General features: G+C 41.4%; 1 protein-coding gene across 2 annotated transcripts; it reads left to right on the top strand.

Annotated features, from left to right (window-relative positions):
• Positions 1-215: 215 nt before the first annotated feature.
• LOC142366301 (zinc finger protein DPF3-like) lies at positions 216-21,892 on the top strand. Of its 2 annotated transcripts, XM_075448137.1 has the most exons (11): positions 216-284; positions 8,255-8,415; positions 10,870-10,977; positions 13,230-13,357; positions 13,842-13,937; positions 14,100-14,160; positions 15,223-15,264; positions 15,654-15,794; positions 16,096-16,209; positions 16,335-17,129; positions 19,830-19,916. In XM_075448137.1, the coding sequence occupies exons 1-10, from the start codon at positions 253-255 to the stop codon at positions 16,493-16,495; spliced, it is 1,044 nt and encodes a 347-aa protein (XP_075304252.1). In that variant the 5' UTR covers positions 216-252; the 3' UTR covers positions 16,496-17,129; positions 19,830-19,916. The 2 variants fall into 2 exon arrangements, with proteins under 2 accessions (XP_075304252.1, XP_075304253.1); XM_075448138.1 differs by lacking the exon at positions 16,335-17,129 and having other exon boundaries at positions 19,830-21,892.
• Positions 21,893-22,095: the final 203 nt, after the last annotated feature.

Raw genomic sequence — 22,095 nt, forward strand, 5'->3', positions numbered from 1 at the left:
TTTCACTCCGGGCTACAAGGAGGATCTCTTTAAAAAAAAAAAAAAACAGTGCTGTAATTCATTTGTGTACAATATGAATACAAGGGAAAACCCTTTAAAATAATTTTGACAGTTTACCCCATTAAACCACGCCCCATCCGCTGATGCTGCAGATTTATTGGTCCACGAATTCCCCCCGAGCTGTGATTGGTCAATTTCCGTAGGTTTCCCTCAGAACTGCAAGACGCCGATATTGCGTTACATTGTAGCAAAATGGCGGCTGTCATTCAGAATCCACTAAAAGCGTAAGTAATTTAGACATTGAGCAAATTGTGAATAATTATTTTGTTGCCAACTCGTACGTTGAAACCGGCTGTTCGTGCATGTCATTTTCAGCCGTTTGCATATGGCAGGCGAGGCTGTCCAAATTCGTTTTGTGTACTTCTTCCATGGCAAAGTAGCCTCGTATAGTTCTTTTATTCCTCTACACCTTAACATTTAGTCTTAAACATTTGCGCAAGGCTGCTTGACATTTTCGCTGCACTAAAGGGGCTTCTCCTCCACACGGTTTTGCGTATAACACGATAGTGTCGTCTCTCCTTGGCTATGCATTAATTTGAAAACTGTCGACAACGTGCCTGTGCGCTGCAACGAATGATTAAAAGCCGATTTTCTTCGTGCTCGGTTGGGCACAGCAGCAGCATATCATCTGACATTCCGAAAGTCGTTTATAGTTGGTGTGAAATGTCGACATGTCAACTTTGGCTCCTCCAGGCGCAGACGTGGTCAGGACCCGGTAAAGCAAGCAAGCAAGGGAGGAGGCATTTTGTATTTGCATGCTTGCTGGCGAATTCGACAAAAAGTGACAGCAAATTTAGTCTGCCGCTGAAATTGGACTGTTGCTCTGTGCTCGAAAAGCGTGTGCAACAGACATATTAATAGCTAAATTTCAAGGAAATTCTATCCTTTTCTCCTTTGTTCTTCTGTATTGTCTCTCCATTCCTCTTACTGTAAGTTATGCACACTTATCCTCGTGCTTTTTGTCATTTTATGCCGAAATACCACAATAGTTCTTCATATCCTTAGATGCACATTGAGCTCAGTTGTACGTGACAGCAGCAACAGCCAGCCTGGCTGTATTGATGTGTTCTAATGAACATGGCTCTTTGGGACTGTGGAGGTAGAGCAGGAGCTCCACTGTGCCTTTAAGTGGAGGAGTGCTGGAGATTAGCCTGGTCCAGGATCCTGGGCCCATCTGTCAGAGAGATGCTCCGACAGAGAGGAAGTGTTGAGCACAAGCAGGAGAACCATCTGCTCCTTCACAGAGGTACCCTGCCACCTCAGTAGACTGAAGCACAAGGTGTGGGTCCATGGACGGATTATGAAACAACAGGCCCCTGGGCACAGATGTGTAAAAGGTACCCCACTGGTTCTACTGAGGACCAAGGCGCCCATAATAAAAGGGCACCAGACAACTACAGACCAGCATGTGTGGTTGTTTTGTGCGCTACAGATGATAAGCATCATATTTTGTCACATTCTGGCCCATTTCTCTCTTCTCATTTTGGTTATTTGTGGCTTGTTTTCCTCTTTGTTTTTCTTTATGGTGACTTTGCAGCTTTTTTGCAAATTTTGGTTGCTTCACAGAACTTTATTGGAGAGAAATGAAGGCATCAGTTTGGTTAAAGTTTGAATATTTATTCAAAAAAAGTCATTCATTATCTTACAACATCAGAACCAGTGATATAGGGACTTGTGTAACAGTGATCCATTCAGTGTAAAGTTGATTATTTTGTGTCTTTGCTGTTATTTTACAGGTCTTATGTTTGTTTTGACTTTCTTTCTTGGATAAAACCATTGGGCCCCTGACACCTTGGGGTCATGTGCCTGGTTGGTTAATTGTGGAATCTGTCCATGAGTGCACCTCACAACAGCTGCACACCTTATTCACACTGCTTGCCAGTGACGTTATGACATAGGGGGGATATAAAGAGTATGTTGTGGTCAGGTTAGGGTTTGGTTCAACAGTGTATTTCAGCAAGACACCTGCACATTCATTGGATGCTTCTTATGAAAACACTGTTTTTTTTTTTTTTTAAATTCACTAAATGAAAAATTCTATCGTCAGTCTGTGCCATGCGTCACAGTTTTACCCACCAGGGGATTGCCCAGCATAGTCGCAGCTTCTGTGTTTGTCTATGAGGGCACAATTATAATTGGAAAGTATGTTTCATTGTTCCCTTGCTGTACTTATTTCTCGGTTATGTCCCAACAAGCTTCAGCGTGCATCTGCTGTCAAGCCGCTGTTTCATCTTTAGGATGTTTTAGCATTCAGATGTAGAATGTCTCCTTGCTATAAGCTGTGCTTAATGAAGTGTTTCAATCTGCTATAATTAGCCTCTGTCTCGGGTTTCTGACTTCATTTCACACGTTTGTCAGATTATAATTAGTCACACTTGACACTAATTGGATGTTGCTCCTATGGACCAGTTTGACCTTTTTTTTTCTTTTTTTTTTATTAGGAAGATTCACTTTAGGGAAATGAAGCTCTGATTTGACTTTGTTGTAGCAACGTAGAGGATGAAGCTGCAGCGTGCAAGCCTACTGTGCACGTATGTGTGAGGTCTGAGCATGGGACGACACTAATCTCCCAAATCTGCTGATTAAAATGGAGTCTGGAATATTTCATTAATAAAGCTGCTCATTAAAATTTGAGCCACAGCTGGAGTTTTCCGTTGACTGGACACATCTTTCATCCACAGCTCTCCTGCCTCCCCGACAGCCTGATGCTTCCCCATTTGTCAGCTTCCTTGTCATTGGTGTTGAGTCAAATTTGAGTGAGTCAGGTCTGCTGTTTATTCGCCCTGCGATGTGGAGGTGTACTGTCTGGTTTTGCTCCTTCCCTCACCCAGACTGTGTTGTTCTGATTGGTGTAATCAGAGGTTGTTGTCAGGATGCAGTCACTCTGTACAGGCCCTCCCCCTCCCTTGTTATGTGGTAGCTCTAGCTTCCTGTGAAGCAGCAGTGCACCTGCAAACCTTCTAAAGCACAGCTGAAAAGACAGAAACTGTTTTGCTGTTGCGTATTATTTTTCACAAAAGTTACATATGTTGAGGGCATTTCAAAGTAGACCCTGGAGTTTTGTCACAATTGCAGAGCCTTCCTGCGAGCGGTTCTCCTTGTTGCCAGATATGCAAAAAGTGTGTTGACACATGCTCACATTACGGACACAGCCATGTGACAAGGTGAACCGTTGACAGGAACACTCTGATAGCAGAGGCCCCACTGGCCACAAGATTTGCTTTCGTTCCTCTTCGCCCTCATTCTGTGCACACTCACCTTCTCTACTCACTGGAAGACAGTTAGTGTGTGTGGCACATACCTCCAAGCCGCTGACACGCACACAGTTCCCCAGTGTATCTAGTCCACATTGAGTCCCCACTAGGCAGATAGACAAACGGATAATCCAGATATGGTGAAATCTTGGTTTCACTTTTGTGTTTTGTTTCTCTTTCAATGGTTTTTGGTGCAGCTTTTTTTATATTTAACAAATTCCTGAGATCTGAGCGCAGTGGGAAATTAGAAGTCCACTAGACACAAGCAGTCAGGCAAACAGACATATTGTAAACAAGCCATCTGTTTTGCCAGATTATGTAAACCAGTAGGTTCCAACTCTCTCAAGTGGCAGTGAGATCAATTAGAGGAGCCTTGACACAATTAATGTTAGAAGAAAGCAGTTTATTTCTTCCGTACAACGTTTTCCCCTCATCTTTAGGCATTTTTTTTTAATCGCTGAATCCTAGTTGTGTAATAAAAGATGGACAAAGCCACTGTCTGTAACCAGCAGTTTACAAACCAGTCACCCATTGGCTTGGGAACTGCTGTATGGAAGCATTCATTGCAATTTGGTTATTTACATCTGGATTTTTTTGGAGCCGTGTTTGGAAAAAGAAAGCTGGAGAGTGATACTTGAAACCGAACAGGACAAAAATGCTTATCTTTTAGGCCTAATATCTAATTAATTATGGAATGAATTATGGAATTATGGAATGAAGGATCACCAGCACACTGATCAGAAGGAGTAAATCTATACTGATACCTTAACTTATAGTGAAGAAATCTGACGGAATATATCATAGGAGAAGCTGACTCTACTAAATACAAAGATGTTTTGTACCAAACACAAATTATTTATACAGCCACCAAATCTGAGAAATTCAGTATTCACCCTATGAGTTGAATCAGGAAGCTGGTCTGTAAGTTGTGATGGATGTTTACACCACTGTTATTCTTCTGGGTCTGACTGTGTTTGGTTCTCACTTAATCTTATTTTTTCCCATTGTTGCTTCACTTAAAAATCTGAGCAGTTAACTTGAGCACCGGCATTGTATTAAGATTGAATTGTCCTTCAGCTGTTGCAGTGTTGATTTGTAGATCTCATCAAACGGGCATAACAGAAACGTAAACCTTAGAATGGAAAAGCCATGAGCACTGAGGTGGAGGTGGTGTGACTCCTTCACCTACTGTGTCGTTGGATGTGTAGGTTTCGTCACTCATTACAGGTGTCAAAAAGTTCTCTCACCTTAGCTGGTGCACCTGCCTTTTGAGGTGGCAGGCTTCTGATGGAGAACATGTCATTGCACAGGTGGCCATCACCCACCAGAATACTTTCGCCCTCTTATTTGTCCTTTTGCTCCTCATTCTACCCTCTCTAACCCCCGGCTCATCTCACTTGAGACTGATCTGCTCCCCCTCCTGCTTTGCACAACTTGAGCAATCACTGGAGTTTCTTGGCATAAGCACGACTTAACGGAGCATCTACGGCTGTTCTGCTTTTGGTAAACTGATACATCGCACTATGTCTCATTGCAGCTGTGTGTTGATGCGAAGGAATGGCATTGAAACACACAGGTTAGTTTGACTGGGATTTACCGACTCAAGGAACGATACACATTCAACATGTGGTACAAATTTGACCAACAGAGTTCACAGGTTTTACCACACAGCTGTGTGCTATTATGTTTTTTTTATGAGCCAAATATTTATCTTAAATCAGTGGTCAAGCTACTGGTAAATATGTCAAAGCTCTGAACTTGTGTGTGTGTGTGTTGAGCTCTAAAATCTGTTTTGAGTCTCTCTGTGTGATTTCTCTTGTAAAAATTCCTCAATCGTAAAGCCTGCGGAAATGGTGGTATGTGTGAGAAATCGGTGCTGTTTTTGGCTCTGTAGGCTGTCAGAAACACTATGAAGCAGATAGCTGTAGTGATAAGATTATGAACTACAATGAACAGGCTGAGCATGATTAAAACTGGGACAATTTCTTTTTACCACTTATCAATTAGTCATGACTTGTTACCTATTTTGCATGCCCTGCCTTTCTTGTTTTTTTTACTATTCCTTTATCCCTCTTCCTTGCATCTTTCCATCCCTTCCTGCATTTGCTCTGTACCTGTGACTGTTTGTTCTCCTCAGTCACACTAACATGAAGCCTCTGTTTCTCAGAAGCCTTGCACACTGTGGCTTTGTCTCAACCACAGAGCTGTGGGCTTTGTGCGGGGCAGCATTCCTAACACGGTTGTTCGTCTGATGAACGTCGCCTAAACGAGGTGAAAGGGGTACAGAGGGAGGAAGAAGTAGAAAGCACGACCTCCTTCGCCAACAGTTTAAGATACAATGCTTGACTCTGAGCCCACAGCTCATTAGTTTAACTTCAAAATGGCCGTCTTGCTAATGTTGTAATTGAGAACACGTGGAGCAACTTCATTATTTGTACGCAGGGGTGTGCAAACTAGAAGAACCACTGGCTATTATTTGCCTTCTTGGCTCCTCTAAAATAACAGCAGGCTGTGAAAAAACGCATCCAAATGACCTTTTAATGTTTTCAGAGTTTACCACCATCTTTGATATAGAAAAATCAGAAACTACCCTTGTGCTTGGAACTCTGCTGAGATTAATTAAGTAGGCTAATTACCATACCAGGCGTGTGGCAGAGATTGAGAGCTTGAATGTGAAATTTCCACCCCCATTTCACTCTGAATATTAACACTGAAGCCCTGAGGGACTGCCAAAATTTTAGTAACGCAAAGAAAAAGTGGAACTAAAGTGGCAGTCAGAGGAGTGACTTCATATCAGACCTCAGGTTGTGTAAGTCTGTGATAATCCAAGACACAGAGAGAGGCAATGTAGCTCACAGTCTATCTACTCTAGATCACATCAAACAAAGAGCACACAGAGGTAATAATATGTTTAACCTCAACAGTGGGAGCAGCATAATTGAGGAATGGCAGTAAATGGGTTGCATTGTTTTCTTTTGTTTTGTTTTTTTTTACCCCGTACACAAATTCTCCCTGGTGGCATTCTGGAAACAGGGCAAAGAAGCTCAGCTGTCAGTTTATACCTAAATTGATCAGACGTTTGAGAAGATGCTGACGGTTTTACCCAGGCTGAGGAGGAGGCGTGTGTGTATATACAGATAGGATGATCGTACAGCACCTCCGCAGAAATCCACCCATTTCAAAGAAGCAACTGGTAAATCTTCTTCAAAATTGTTCTGTTTTTATATAACCTTGATAACATTTGTTATTCATATTGGTTAGACAGAAAAAAAATATACAGATTAATTATAAAATATCTTTTAAGGCTGTGATAAAATAAGACTGTTGTTCCCTGAAGGGAAACTCACAAACCCACAATGTAATAGAATTAGACCCACCTGTGCCAGCCGCAACAATAAAGGGAGAGTTTGTTTTGTTTTTAAAAAGGTTTATGTGAGTGTTTTTTTTACAGTATGTCTGTAAAGGTTTGACAGTGTGGACATAATTTTTTTTATTTTTTTTTAGTATTTTGAAACAGAATGGTGATGCCCTGTATATATATCAAATGTGTGTGGAAGCAACTGCAGTTAACATCCGTTAGTTTCTCTGCTCTCAATCTATATTTTATTTTTGTTAACAGACACTACAAAAAGTCCGATGTAACAACTTAAATAACGGCCATTCAGACTATGCTTTAACCTGTAGTCACTGTTTTGAACAAATCTGCTGTCGCCTGATGAAATTCCCCGTGACATCTGTTTTAGATTTAGGTTTTACTTGCGTGTTAATTGACTTAAAATGTAAGATCATATATGCTGACCGGTGCCTCGTTATGTTGGGCAGGAAGAGGTGAGGAAAGAAAAAGTGTTTACACTCGCAGGGCTCTTCAGTGAAATTTAGCCAGTTTGTCCACCTATATTTGAAACTAGTAGTTGATTTAATTAATTTTTTTTCAGGGTGGGGCTGCACCATCGGTAGGGAGAATTACACACACTGGCAGATTAGATTAATTAAAAACTTAGTTGGTATAATGCCCAGGCCCAGTGTATAAATAACAGTATAGGGTTGTAGAGTCACAATCATGAAATTTTAGATGACATTTGGCATCTAAAATTTTCATTTCATGCCACTATTTGCTTGGATAAGTGCTATTGGCACCTATGAAGACCACCTTTTTGCTTCAACAAATTGGACTGTCCTTTTTTAATTTGGCTTAAAAGCATAAAGGGGCCACAGCGGGGCTTCAGTTTTAGTCCAAACTCAATCCGTGACATTAATGTCACCAGATGCACATTGAAATGCGGTCAGTCAAATATTAAAAGAGAGACTCATTAAGCTCTTGAAGATAAAGAATACATATTTTTGGATAAAACTCAATGGAAACAGTTCCAATGGTGATGCAAAAATTATAACAATCAAGTAATAATTATGATCAGGTAATCATGTCATGATTTACTGGCACAGTGAGTAAAGTATGTATTGCCATGAGCAGTGAGTGGCTAAATTTATTTTAGCCAAGAAAAAGACAAACCTCAGAAAATCAATATTGGTTCACTGAATGCTGTGTTTAATGTATTTTTACCACTTCATTTTGCTCTCAGATAAGCCACTCTTATGCACAACTGAGTGCAGTATCCATGTATGCTTTGTTCAAAGCCACCAGGCTCCTTTTCACAAAAACAGTCATTTTATCGCATTGAAAGGAATCAATGGTTTGCTTCGACTGTGGTGTTTTAAGTGGTTTCTGTTGATCTGAACCAACTCTGTCAAGCTCCAAAGTCACACAACAAGACAAACATTCTTTGCAATTCACAAAGCATTATGGCAGGAACTTCTTTGTTTAGAGTGTATAATAATCGTTTGTAGACTATTAGTCTATATGTCAAAACATCTTCCACTGGTGTGTGTACACCGCATCGTGCAGTGTCAGTGACTTGTACCTCGTACTTTGCCTTCTGCAGGTTGGGCGACCAGTTCTATAAGGAGGCCATTGAGCAGTGCCGCAGCTACAATGCCCGTCTGTGTGCTGAACGCAGCGTCCGCCTGCCATTCCTGGACTCTCAGACCGGCGTCGCCCAGAACAACTGCTACATCTGGATGGAGCGCCACCACCGCAGCCCTGGTGGGAAAACACACACGCTCGCATGTATACACCCAAACATGCACAGAATGCACTGAAATAACATATTTTTGAACTATTAACCTCCTCTGCCGTATGACATTCCTCTGGGTTTGGCTGTATGTTTATTTTTTTTCTAAATATAGTTATTTTCTGAAGGTTTCTAAACTTAGCATATGCACAGTGAATAGGCTGTCCTGGATACGAATCAATAAAATGGATGTTTCCTTTGTTGTCCTTCATCCTGTTGCAGTATATTTGGTATAACTACAACTTAAATCTAGTTTAGTTAGTGTAGTTTGCTGGAAGGTTAAAATCCCATGCTGGACTAGTGACCAGTATAATTAGACTTATTTCAGCCGTCTCTGATCCGTAGAGCCCAAAGTTGTTCAGTTGTAGAGCTGTTACTGATTGAAATTTTTTAGTTGGAAGTTTAAGAAAATAGGCAAAGGATTACAAGGTTAAACTTTTAAGACTGTTGTTTGAAAATAACTGTCTTTACCTATTAATCAGTAGATTTGTCATTTAGGCTGTAAAATGTGGGGTTTTTGGGGGGGATTTTCTTTATAAATGAAATGACTTTATTTCTTTGGATGCTTGCTTCAAGTAAAAGAACATACTTGGACACATAATTTTGGGCTCTGGAAAATCATGTGAATTTTTTACTATTTTTTTGTTTTAATCATTTTAACACTCAGTAGCATGTTCACTGCTGGAAAAACCTGAGGACATCAGTCAACTTTGCTGCAAAATGCACTGCAGCCACTAAAACACTTCATAATTCACCCACAAGTGACTCATTCTGCTATAACAATGACAAATGCTGTTGTCCAGTAATACTATCCGGGCACTTAATGTTCAGTAAGCCAAAACACAATAGCCACCTTAGGCTTTGGAAATGTATCATCTAAAGTGTGCCTATATCTTCTACTTTGGTACAATTTTCTCTCAAGTCACACTGCAAAAAGAAGAGAGCCACTCCGAGTCACCATATGCCACATACTATTTTATACTACAATGGCATTGTAATTTGGGGGGGGAATGGATAAAATAAGACTAAAGGTCTGTTGTAGCCCGACAACATAATATTGATCCTTGGTGTTCTCTGTAATCTGCTCATCACAGTTTGGGGGAGGTGATTGAATGCATTCTGTGTCAAAGCAATGCAAAGTATCCACTGTTTAGCTCGAACACTGTCCTAAATGTGTTTCACAACAGTGGGCAGAGAGTAAAATAAAATAGATGTAAAAAGAATGTAATAACATTTTCAACTGCTTTATCTAATATATGTTTATAGACATTTTTTTTTTTCCCCTCAGATTCATCAATCTTAATTTTTTTTTTGTTTTTTAGGACTGCTTTTAATTTGGCTGTGGACTTCATTGTAATGTTTGGGAAAACTAAACATAATTATTTTTTTATTTCTGCAAACTTAAGTAAAATCTGACGAAATAGCAGTCTTAAAGGGGAACTCCGGGGCATTTGAAGTGCAATCCCATTGCTAGAGGTTGTCAAATACTGACAGTAGGACACAGACTGGTGCAAATCGGCGCTCCCTGTGCGGCGATTGCGCTGTTTGCGCAGCCTGTCATGCTAGCCAACTACGTGGTGGCTAGGGGCAAGTGCTAACCCTTCCACGTAAAACAACAACTTGCACACTGCAGAAACGTCACACGACTTTATAAACCATCCGACAATAAAGTCACAAGCCTTACCATCAAAACCATATGCATGGTTCTCACATTACTGGCATGGGGACGTTACAAAACAACTTTATAAACAGCATGTCACTTACCGGTTGTCGGTATGCTCGCGCATGTGAAAGCCCAAAAGAGTCAATAGACGATACTCCCAAATACAAAACAATTATCTTCTCTAGAAAAACTGCGTTCAAGTATTTAAAACATTACAACAATACATGCCCAGTAATATTGTTGTAATGTTTTAAATACTTGAACGCAGTTTTTCTAGAGAAGATAATTGTTTTGTATATGGGATTATCGTCCATTGACTCTTTTGGGCTTTCACATGCGCGAGCATACCGACAACCGGTAAGTGACATGCTGTTTATAAAGTTGTTTTGTAACGTCCCCATGCCAGTAATGTGAGAACCAAGCATATGGTTTTGATGGTAAGGCTTGTGACTTTATTGTCGGATGGTTTATAAAGTGGTGTGACGTTTCTGCAGTGTGCAAGTTGTTGTTTTACGTGGAAGGTTTAGCACTTGCCCCTTAGCCACCACGTAGTTGGCTAGCATGACAGGGTGCGCAAACAGCGCAATCGCCGCACAGGGAGCGCCGATTTGCACCAGTCTGTGTCCTACTGTCAGTATTTGACAACCTCTAGCAATGGGATTGCACTTCAAATGCCCCGGAGTTCCCCTTTAAGACTTTGTTGTCATCATAGTTTAAAAGCTCAAACTGTTTTAATGAGATGTATATCATGTTTGTTATAAAGGTGTTGCAGCCGGGCAGATGTACACATACCCCGCCCGCTGCTGGAGGAAGAAGAGAAGGCTGCACCACCCCACAGATCCACGGCTGGGCATCTATGGCCTTCAGCTGGGTATGATCCCCACAGCCTTTTCTCAGTCGCCCACCTGCCTGTTGCTTTCTGCTCCTGTCAGTTTCTCCTGCTGCTAACGGCCTCTAACCCCAAGTCCTCCAGTACCTTCAGCTCATGAGATTACTGGTGATGATCTGGAATGATCTTGCTCGAACCATATCACTCTGTTTCCACACACAAAGGCTCAGAAGATGAAATATGATTGTGTTCACCCCGGCTGGTAAACTCGTTTTGTGAGAAGCAGAACATGTAATTAGATTTGTCACTGCTGGTAGGGGCGAGACAGAGTCCGGCCACGGCAGCTGCTATTTAATAAATGTTATGGAATGGAGTTTGGCCCTCTCTGGTTGCCACTCAACACATTTACCCAGTTGTCTATATTCCCACTTATGTTCTACTGGCTAGCTCCCTCCCTGATTTGTTTTTCATTTTTTCTCTCAGGCACCTTTCATCTCTGCATCTCTCACTTCTGTCTACAAGAGAGTCTGTGTTGTGACCAGGGCTGCTTAGCTCATGTAACTGGTCCATTTTGTACCCTGAGCTTTAATACCCACTGGGATGTGACATTAGCTTAAAGAATGTGCACAACAAAACAGAGAATTCGTCACAGAAACAAAATGTGTCATCTTTAACTTTCCAGTAGTTTCTATAAACAGCCGAGTGAAATTTGTACGTTCTAAGATCGAAGAATTTGTTTTCTTCATTGCATGTTAGAAGGACAAATCTTTGGGAAATTGCTGGAGTGAGAAAGGGAGCCTGGGAAAGCAGAGATGTGGCGATAGCATATGAACCAAGCCTTTGTTTCCTAAACGCATCTCATTGTAGCCTATTGTTTTCCATTGAGCTCACACTGGCTAAGACTCCCCCTCCACCACCCTGCTGTCCCTTCCCTTCTCCAACAACAGAGGATTGTATGTGCTGTCTGCCAGTGCTCAGCAGAGGGGAAACATACCCTGATTTAACCTGGCGTCTCTTCTATGGAGCAAATAGTGCAGCTGGCCAGAGGTGGTCAGCACAGGGCAGCAGCAAGAGTCTGTCTCACTGTCTAACTGATGGTGTGCTAGAGAGACTGGGGCTGCATGCAGAATCAGCTCCCTGCTGCAGGCTGCTGCCGGCTCTATTTTTAGCCCCCCAGCTCCCATGGGTTGAAAGGGAGGGAGGGAAAGGTGGAGGGTGAGGGGGGTGGGTTGTCTCGTCGCGGAGAGTTGAAAGTCAACGTGTGCAGACACAATGGTGAGGGGCTGTCGCCACGTGGTTTGAGAAACATGTATCTTTTCTCCTCACGCCTACCTTCTGTGTCCTCCACTTACTCTGCAGTCTTCTGTTGTTTTAGCTCTTCATGCTCAATATTCAGCAAAAGTCTCTCTAGTGGGCGCAGCTGTAAGATGAAGGGCTCCTAGAAAGCTGGAGTCAGGGGTAGGGGGGAGGCTTTGAAGTGAGTCCCCTTTTGAAAGATCCACAAAGCACCTGGATGATCATGAATCTCTCTGAGGGGAAGAGATTGTGTGAATAAGACGTGTAGATCCGAATGTCACCTTTTGTTTGCTCTTACTCAACCTGCTTGCCTCCTACACTGTTTGCTCAGATCTTCACTGTAGCAGGAAATAGCTGCATATGTTCAGGTTGAAGTCTTAAGTCACTTTAAGGACATTTCACTGGGGGCGGCCGTGGCTCAGTGGTTAGAGTTGGTCATCCAATAACCGGAAGGTTGGCAAGTTCGATTCCCACTCTCGCCACTCAAAACTGATAGCTGGAGGCTCCAAGTTGGCATCTTTCCCTGAGTGTGTGACCATGTGCATGTGTGTGTCAACAGGTGCCAACCTGGATGGGCGGAGGACAAATTGTATGCATTACCAATAAATCTGATCTTAATCTTAATCTGCGATAGATTGCTGTGGACAAAGTCTGTTGAATGTATGACTTTGTGTGCATAGTAGTGCGATATCTGATATTTTTTTTTAACTATTGTGAAGATTGTTATGTTGACACATTCTGTTGCAAAAAGCATTTAGGACAAACCAGGCACTATAACAAAGAAATGCTCCAGGAAGTTGCATCAAGTTGGTTTAATTTAAACATGATAGAAATATGATGATAGAAAGTTGCTCCTGCTGTTTATAGCACTTCTGGTTTTTGTCACAATTCCACAGTTCCAGAACGTAGACATTTGGTGACGTGCCACGTTGGTACAAAGACCAAGCTTGTGTTGCGATGATTCATCGCTGGTTACGGTGGTTTTTGACTTTCCTCAGATGGTGGCCTCATGTCCAAGGATGCTTTGCCCACCCAGAGCACTACTTTGGAGGCTCTACTACGAGGAGAAGGTTTAGACAAGAGGAACAACTCCAAGAACGATGAGGAGAGCCTGCTGGAGATTCAAGTGGGTTTAGTCAAACACTGAGTGAGCATTGGTGCAGTTAGAGCATCAGATAAATGTTTTAAATGCAAATTCTTCTGCTCTGTCACTCGCACAGGGCCACGGCACTCAAAGTGTTGTGCCCTAACTGGTTGCCATGGCAACCTGCCAAGTTTTCCTGCTAACCTGCAGATCTTGTTTTCTGACACATTTTGAGACTGCCTCAGCAATGGCCATGATATTTATGATGATGATGATAAGTAATGTTTTAGAAATGTGGAAAAAATATGACACTTCAGTGTCGTATAAGTTGTTCAGTCAGTCAGATAATCTTATTACTTCATCACACATTCCACCAAACACATGTGGAAACAGGCATACTTGCGTGAAGGACACACAAGAATCTGTTAGCTTGTCAGAGACAAAACGGCTCCAATGCTTTTTTTTCTTACCAAGCTGGACTTGAATCAGAACTTGAAAGTGTCTTTCCTCTCTGTGTCTGTCTCAGCGGGTTCTGGAGGCAGATGCAGCAGAAGATGCTTTTAATGATGATGACGATTATGAGGTGGACACTCCTAAGAGGAGACATCGGGGCAAGGGAAGAGTAAGTGACTGGAGTAACAGCTGTAGTTGCAGTTTTACTCTGTGATCATATTTAACCTGATAAAGCTTGGATGTGTATGTTAAATCAGGGATTTCACTGCAGGTAGTTAAAAGGCTGTCTTTGTGTGTGTGTGTGTGTGTGTGTGTGTGTTTTTTCCCTTAGGGTCGGGGTTCAGGCCGCAGGAGGGCAGATCTGGACAATGATAAGCCATATGTCTGTGACAGTAAGTAGAGACGAATTCTTAAATGTGAGGTTCTATTTTACTGTTTTATACGTTCACATGAGATGATCTGCAAATGAAGATCCATTCTTTCATTTGTTTGTGTTTTTTTGTGCACACAGTGATATATTGTGTGCTGTTATCCACAAATTGAATTGTAAAAAAAAAGTTTACTGGTCAGGTAACTGCTGTTTGCCAGATCCATAACACACCAAACTTGGAATTCTTGATATACATTTTCATACCAAGGAAAATATCCAAGAACATTTGGCACTGTGGAGGGAAAATGACTATTAAAACTAAGTGGATGGACGGACAACCCTATTTTCTTCTAATGTTTATCCATCCATCCATCCATCTGTTTTCTATACCCACTTAATCCAATTCAGGGTCACGGGGGGCTGGAGCCTATCCCAGCTGTCATTGGGCAAGAGGTGGGGTACACCCTGGACAGGTCAGCAGTCCAACACAGGGCCATACAGAGACAAACTAGACAAACAACCATGCATGCTTACACTCATTTTTAGGGTCAATATAGAGACAAATTAACCTAACATGCATGTATTTGGATGGTGAGAGGAAGCCGGAGACAACCACACATACACGGGGAGAACATGCACACTCCACACAGAAAGGCCCACAGCCAGGATTTGAACCAGGAACCCTCTTGCTGTGAGGCGAACTGTACAGGCCAATGTTAAACAGCTAGCAATGATTTTACCAGATGAAGCCAATTGTTTTCATTTATTTATTATGTTCTATATGATCTGTTCTTTCTAGTTGGGAAAAATTCTACAAGGAGATCTAAAGAAGATCAAAACATCATGATTTTCTTCTTAAAATAGCGTCAAAACTTCTGCCATCAAAAAGCCCTGTAACTCAGTCACTGCTTTAGTTATCTGATATGCAACCACAGGGTGAAACCAGGTGAACTAGTGTCACTGTCACCTTAGGTTTTCCTGTACATGCAAGTTTCATGTGGAAAGGAATATTTTAGATGTTGTGACTCTACTTGAGCAGCACGTTCACATGTTTTCTCTGTCTGTCATTTTCTTTTTGTTTCAGACAGATACAAACAAAAGCAGAACTCAAAATCTTCAACCTCAGGTACTTCGATTTGTTGACTTTGTTTTATTTAGATATTTGTATTGTTGAGAGTGCTGTAAAGATTGAATTAGCCCTTTTATTATCTTATTTTTCTCAAGTGTAAAAGTGTCGTTGTTGGAAAATTTGAGCCACGATTATCAGGTCTGTTCGACTCTGTATTTGAAGCCGATCTATTGCTCATTTCTTAATTTTCCACCAAATTGGAAAGATAAATCTCCACTGGGGCCATTTCTGCACACTTGATTATATTATCTTTCCGTCTTCTTCCTGTTCTGTGGTCTGCACTGTGTAGTTTCACTCTTAATAATTCCATATCTTAGATTATGTTCAGATAATGAAGTACAGCAGCAGGAGTGGGACTGAACACCTTCGCTCTCTGTTTGTTGCAGTTTGTGCGAAGCGCTACAGGAACCGCACAGGACTAAGCTACCACTACACCCATTCCCACCTGGCGGAGGAGAACAGAGCTGGGGAGAGAAGCACGGTGGCGTCCCGCTCCCCCAATGCACCACAGACTGACAGACACAAACGTAAGACGGCTGACATCTACAGCCCTTGTAGTGTGTTATAGCGTTCAGTTGAAAGGATTTTGTCTTTTAAAATAGAATTATTTTTTTAAAAAGAGAGAATGGAGAAAGCCTTGTGTGGTTGTGATACAATTGTTTTCTATTTAAATAACCAATGTGAGAGCAAACCACCTTCTTGAGGAAGTCACCTGACTGCAAGATTCCAAATATTGTTCTTGTACCTGCTGTGAAAACATTGACATTTACACGACTCAATCATCCATCTCTGAAATCATGACTCCTCTTTCTTTTTTTTCCTTTTAAGGTCCAAAGGGTCCAGGTGGGGCCAGCATTCCCAACAACTACTGTCATAAATGCCAGGGCTCAAACAAGAAAACGGGTAAATCTGGGTCTCCCTGCTCAGCCTGCCAATGCACAAGTGAGTTCCAGTTTTGATGCGCAGGACATGTTTTTCTCTGTCCCACCGTCAGAATACATAGATGCATACTGAAATGTGCAGCCTCTATTCTAAGAGTAGCACTATGATTTAACTGTGTTAACCAGCCGATCGTGGAGAGGAGAAGGAAGACGGGATGTTTACTGGAGCTGAGGAGCTCTTCGGCACCACCTCAGAAAGCGACACTTCCACCTTTCATGGCTTCGAGGATGACGAGCTGGAAGAGCCAGCAACAAACAGCAACGGAATATCTAACCGTCACAGATAGAGTGAATCTGTTAGATTCAAACTGACAATTTTTCTTTTATATATGGATTAACCTCCTGGCAAAAATCTGCTGCTTCTTTTTTCAATGTTTTTCGTTTGCAGAAAGCACAAAGTCATAATTTCAGGACATAAATGCAAGTGGTATTTTATCTACTGAACATTGTTGAATAATTTATGAACACCTTTTTTATATAAGTATACAGTATATATGAACTTTTAAGGCAACGGACGACTGTTGGTGTTTTCTGACAAGTGACTGTGCAAAACAGAAGATGTGTTTTTAAATTTTTATTTAATTTCCCCCCCTTGGTGAAGCAGACAGAGCAACAAGGTTTTGAACAAAAAAACACTGGAGAAATTGGAACATTGAAAAACGGTTCTTTTTTTTCTTTTTTTTTTTTTAAAGGCATGAATGGTGAGTTTGGTAGATGATTGCATACCATACTTACATTTGAAGGACTACTGGATATTTTTGAATCTGTAGTCGGTGTGACTTTGAAGATCTTGTCCTCTACTCTCACTCTGGATTAAATGTGTGAAAATGAAGGAAACAGTGAAAGCCACAGGCCACCGCAAAAGTTTGGATGAAGAAGCCTTTATGGTCTTTACATAAAAGGGGACATGTTGAATAAAAGGTAAGCAACAGAATGGTTTGTTCGGATAAGCTACAACCCCCTTTCCGACCTGAGTTAAAACCCCGTATTTAATTGGAAATGACACACAAACAGCTAAATCAAATGTTGAAACTGAATCAAATGGTTCCGTTTCTTTGAAAAACGGACACACTTCTTTTGCTTTGACATCTACAGCACTGTTGCAAAAGTAAGGAGAGGGAGATATTTACCACTTTGTATTATTTCATCCTTTAACAACACTGAGCAGGTGTTGATTCTTCAGATCTAACCAGTCATCAGTCCATCCCAATGAGTGGTTTTAACTGTGTACACCAACAGTGATTTCCACTACAAAATCCTTTTTTTTTTTTTTGTTTTGTTTTTTTGTTTATGCAGTGCCGCTTGATGTTCTGTGCCACTTCATCTCGTATAAGTTTTCAGCTTTATCCATTGCAGACAGAATTTAGTCCTTATTCCCTCAATCTTAAATTGTTGAAGCATCGGCCTGCACGTCGGGCTACCTCACCCCAGCCTCGCGTTGTTGTTTTTTGGAAATGGTTTGAGTGAATTGGTTGGAAGAGTTGGAATGCCCTGCAAATCATTGCATTCTGTTTTTATTCACAATTCAACCATTGTTCTTTTTGTGAGTAGTGCAACAAAACAGATTACAGGACTGGAACAGTTGGTTACAAATTTAGCTACAACCACATTTAGCATTAGAAATGATACCGAGTTTCTTTTTTTTTTGCGTGTCTGTGGGGTAGCGAACAAAAGTTTTTGGCCAGTTTGCACTGTGAACCATGATCTTGATACAGACTGAAATATGTCAACAATTCTTAGATTGATTGCCTGGAAATGTGACACAGCTATTCACGGTCTTCAAAGGATGAATCTTACTGACTGTGGCGGTGCCCTGACTTTTCCTCTGGAGCGCTGATCATCAGCTGCTGGCCCACAGAATATTACTGAATTCACAAAGTGCGAGAAGAAAGAGAAAAATCCAGGTTAAAAAAAAAATGTGGCTTTTTTTTTTCTTATTGAGTGAGAATACAAACAGCCTGAAGGAAGGCACTTGTTGCTCCGTTGTTCCAGCGTTTCTTGAGTCTTTGGAAGAAGCATGTTTTAAGATTGTATTCTTTTACAGCAGCAGTCCGTTCTTCATTAAAGCTGCAGTCTTTCATGTCATCTTTACATTTAAAGCTCTTTGACAACAAAAGTTTTGCCAAAGAAAGATTTATTTTTCCTACAATTTTTTTTCATAGAAACGTTTTCCAACAATCAAAATACTGGATAATAGTCAATTTCCTTATTTTACAAATCTGTCAATTTACTCTCAATCTGTATTTATGTATTTATATGTGTGTGTTTTTATTATTTAAATTATATTTCAAAGTCTGGCCCCTGCAGTGTATGAGTCCTGGCAAAAACGATGGAATCGCCCCACTTTGTTCACTCAGTTTCTTTTTTTTTTTTTTTTTTGTCTCTTTGTTAAACGGAACACAGATATGACGCAAACCATTTGTTTTTAATAGAATTGTTGTAATGTTTAAGTTTTCTTTGAGATGAAGTGGAGGAAGAGACGATGGAATCGCAGACCAAAACAACAAGTCGGCACTTTGTCGTACTTCCTGTGGTTTTTATGGCAACTCGAATACTTTAAGGCCTGGATTTCACTTTTGAAGAACAGTATTCTTCATCAGTCAGGTTCCAGCTTCCTTCCACAGCAGCTAATGTATCAGTTTTGCAGGACAGAGCCTCGTCAGGGGCCATTTTCTTTTTCCCAATTTCCACCCTAAATCTTCAGTCAGATTGAGTTTGTGATGCATCACTAAATGTTTTTTATCCAGTTCATGACTATTTCTCTTTAGTCCACTGTAACCTCTCCTGTCTCTGCCCATTTCTTTTTGTACATTTTTCTATTTTTGTACCATACAGAGTTTTCTGCCCCGACTCTTTGATATCTTCCTTGGTTCACCCGTACACTAAGTTTCTCATCATGCTCCAGATTTTTTTCGGCACAGCTGACTGGGAACAACCCACATTTTTGCCACACTCTGAGTTGAATCATCTTTTGGAAGGAGTTTTCTAATCATTTCTATACTGACAGCTCTCATGTTTTATGCCACTATAGTTAGGAGGTGCTTAGCTCCTGAATCTCTTAAAGAACTCTTTCTAACTGCGTCTTTCGACTTATGCCCTTTTTTTTTTTCTTTTAAAAGCGCCAATTTTTTCTTCCACTTTATCTCGGACAAAAAAAAGGCAAACAATGTTTTATAAAACCCCGTTGAGCCATTAAATAAGTGTTTTGTGTGGTATCTGTTTTTTCTTTTTTACAAGATAAAAAAGAAAAAAAAAAGTTGAATAAACATCCTCTGAGTGTGCTGACGCATCATTATCACCAGGGTTGTATGTTTAGAAAAGTTCTGGCCCTTTAAAGAAAAGGCGATGTTGACATGACCCCTGATCTGGAGCTACCAAGAGGTTCACAGTTGTTACTTGAGTGAAATATCACAACTACTCCGTGCTAGCTCTCAAATGTTGACATGCTAAATATCAGCAGGTTAGCAGTGTCATTGTGAGCGTGGTGCCGTTACGTTAGAGACATGTCGTTCAAAGCATTGCCAAGTACCACAGGGCAGCTTGGATGACTGCAGAGATTTACCCCTGTTCAGAAATACTGTGTTATGTGTAGGTCTAACCATTCTTTTCTGTGTTATATAGGAGCGTTCAGCACATTGGCATGTGGCCCAGGCCTGGGGAGGGTGACCAGTGAAGAAGAGGATTTAAACCTCAAAAAACTAATGAGCCTTCATGTCCCTCCTGATTTGGGCCTAAAATAACCAAGTAAAACGGACGAATAGGCATCCATCACTTCCACAGGCCATGTGGCTTATTTGAAGCAACTGCTCCCTTGACAATATGTATCGACCCCTTGTGAACATTTGAAATGTGAGCATCCGGCTTTGTTTCATCCTTTCTGCACTCTGCTGGAGCTCCTCTCTGAACTATGGGAACACTAAAGGCCAGGCCCTTGGACTGTTTGCGCCCAACGGGCGCATTTGGGGGCCCCTGCGGCTCTGCCTGCCCACTCTTGCTCTGTGACTGTGTGTCTGCTGTGTGATCCGATGTGACACTAAGACGTCATTATCCTCATCACTGTGCCAGCCTGCCGCTCTACACTGGAAACCAGCTTTGACAGCCATGACCCCCTACAACCCGATTGGACCAGTGACTCCCTGACCCGCAGCCATAGAGATGGTGCTCGAACCCACCACTTTTACATGCAGACCTCCGGACTACCTAACCCCCCCCCCCCCCCCCCTCCACTGACATGAACACAAAGTTTTCTGCTTCCGTCTCATCTGTTTTTCATACATTCTTATCTCAAATGGATTGCAGTGATTCAGCTCACTTTTTCTTCTCTTTTTTTTTAAATCTTTTCTGTTCTGTTGTAAAATATTTCTTTGTTTTGAGCTTTTGAAAGTTTGATTTATTTGGACTTCTTGGATTTGTTCAGACTCCATTGATACCTCTGTCCTGATCAGGTGCACAATAGCCACAGCTACTCAGGCATCTTATCATTTCCTCTGCTGTTGATTGTTCAGCTACTAAGCCCTGATTTATGTGATTGTATTCAGTCGATGAGGAAGGACAATGGCACACACACACACGTATGAAGCCCATTATAATAATCAACCCCCAGGAGGGATTTGAGGATACTGTAGACCCATGCTATCCAAAAAATCTGCAATAACCAGCTTCAACCTTGTCTGTTCTCTGCTTTTTTCTTTTCTTTTTTTTCTCATTTCTTTCTTCTTTTTTAACCAAGTATTACGCTTGCCTTGCAAAACCTCTCCGTTTAAGTCCGTCTAAGGTCCACAGCCTGAGTAGATTCTTTTATCTCTGATGCATTTGGAACGGAATATTATTGCCGGACAGACAAAACTCTGCTCAATCCACATATTTAATGAGCGGTGAAAACTGTAAATCCAAGTTGTTTGTGACATTTTCTCCTGAGTGCTTTCAAGGGCCTAATTGCTTTATGACATTTAGAGGGTGCTTCAAGTACTGTATCAAAAAAAGCCGTTTAGGTCCATAGGTCGCACATACTGTGTAAGAGGTGTGTGTTCATCTGTGTGATTATCCAGTACAGCAGCTTCGTTATTAAGCTAACCATGAATCCTATGTGTCTGTTATGACTCGTTTGTGTATTCAAACCATCTCTCCTCACTTCCCTCAGGGACCCTCCACACAGCAGTTTATCTCAACCGGACAAAGAATGCATCTGAATCTTGTCCGTTATCTTGTCGTCTTCCCTTGTATCAGTTATGTGGTGTTTCCATAGTAAAAAAAAAAAAAAAGAAAGAAGATTCATTGTGTCTCTTATCCACCAAAGTCACGCCAGGCAGTGAAAGCATGTGTCATAACCTGCTAAATGTTTCTCTGTCAAATACAAGCAAGCCTCGTGCAGTGCAGCTTCCAACGAAAGGAGAAGCGGTGAGGTCTGCTTAATATAACGTGTCACCGATCGTTGATGAGCACGTATACCTCATCAAATACGCAGCAATAGGCCCTGGTACTCTCCGGTCAAGCCTACTACGGGGGTGGAGAGGGAGGATCGGGGTGGGAACGGAGCCAAGAGGAGATGAAATGGACGCCGTCGGGCGTTTGTTTTTCTTTTTCATCTTCTGCTGTAAATACAAGTCAAAATGGAGAGAATGAAGAAGTCTTTGTTTGTTAAACTATTTTTATTGTTCTGAAAAAAATAAAGAAGGAAAAATGTTTTTTTTTCTTCTTTTTTTCCCCCCCACATTGAGTGAGGGTGTGGGTTGTTTTAAGAATACAGCTGATAAGCAGAAGTGTCCCAGACTGAATCGATAAGTTGGAGTGACTCTCAGACACAAAGCTGATGGAGAGGAAAAGCACTGCTTGAGTGTGTGAGAGCAGTGGAGGTTCTTCTCTCTCTCTCTCTCTCTCTCTCTCTCTC

The sequence above is a fragment of the Odontesthes bonariensis genome, chromosome 17 (assembly GCF_027942865.1).
Source record: "Odontesthes bonariensis isolate fOdoBon6 chromosome 17, fOdoBon6.hap1, whole genome shotgun sequence".
In the NCBI taxonomy this organism is placed as follows: domain Eukaryota; kingdom Metazoa; phylum Chordata; class Actinopteri; order Atheriniformes; family Atherinopsidae; genus Odontesthes; species Odontesthes bonariensis.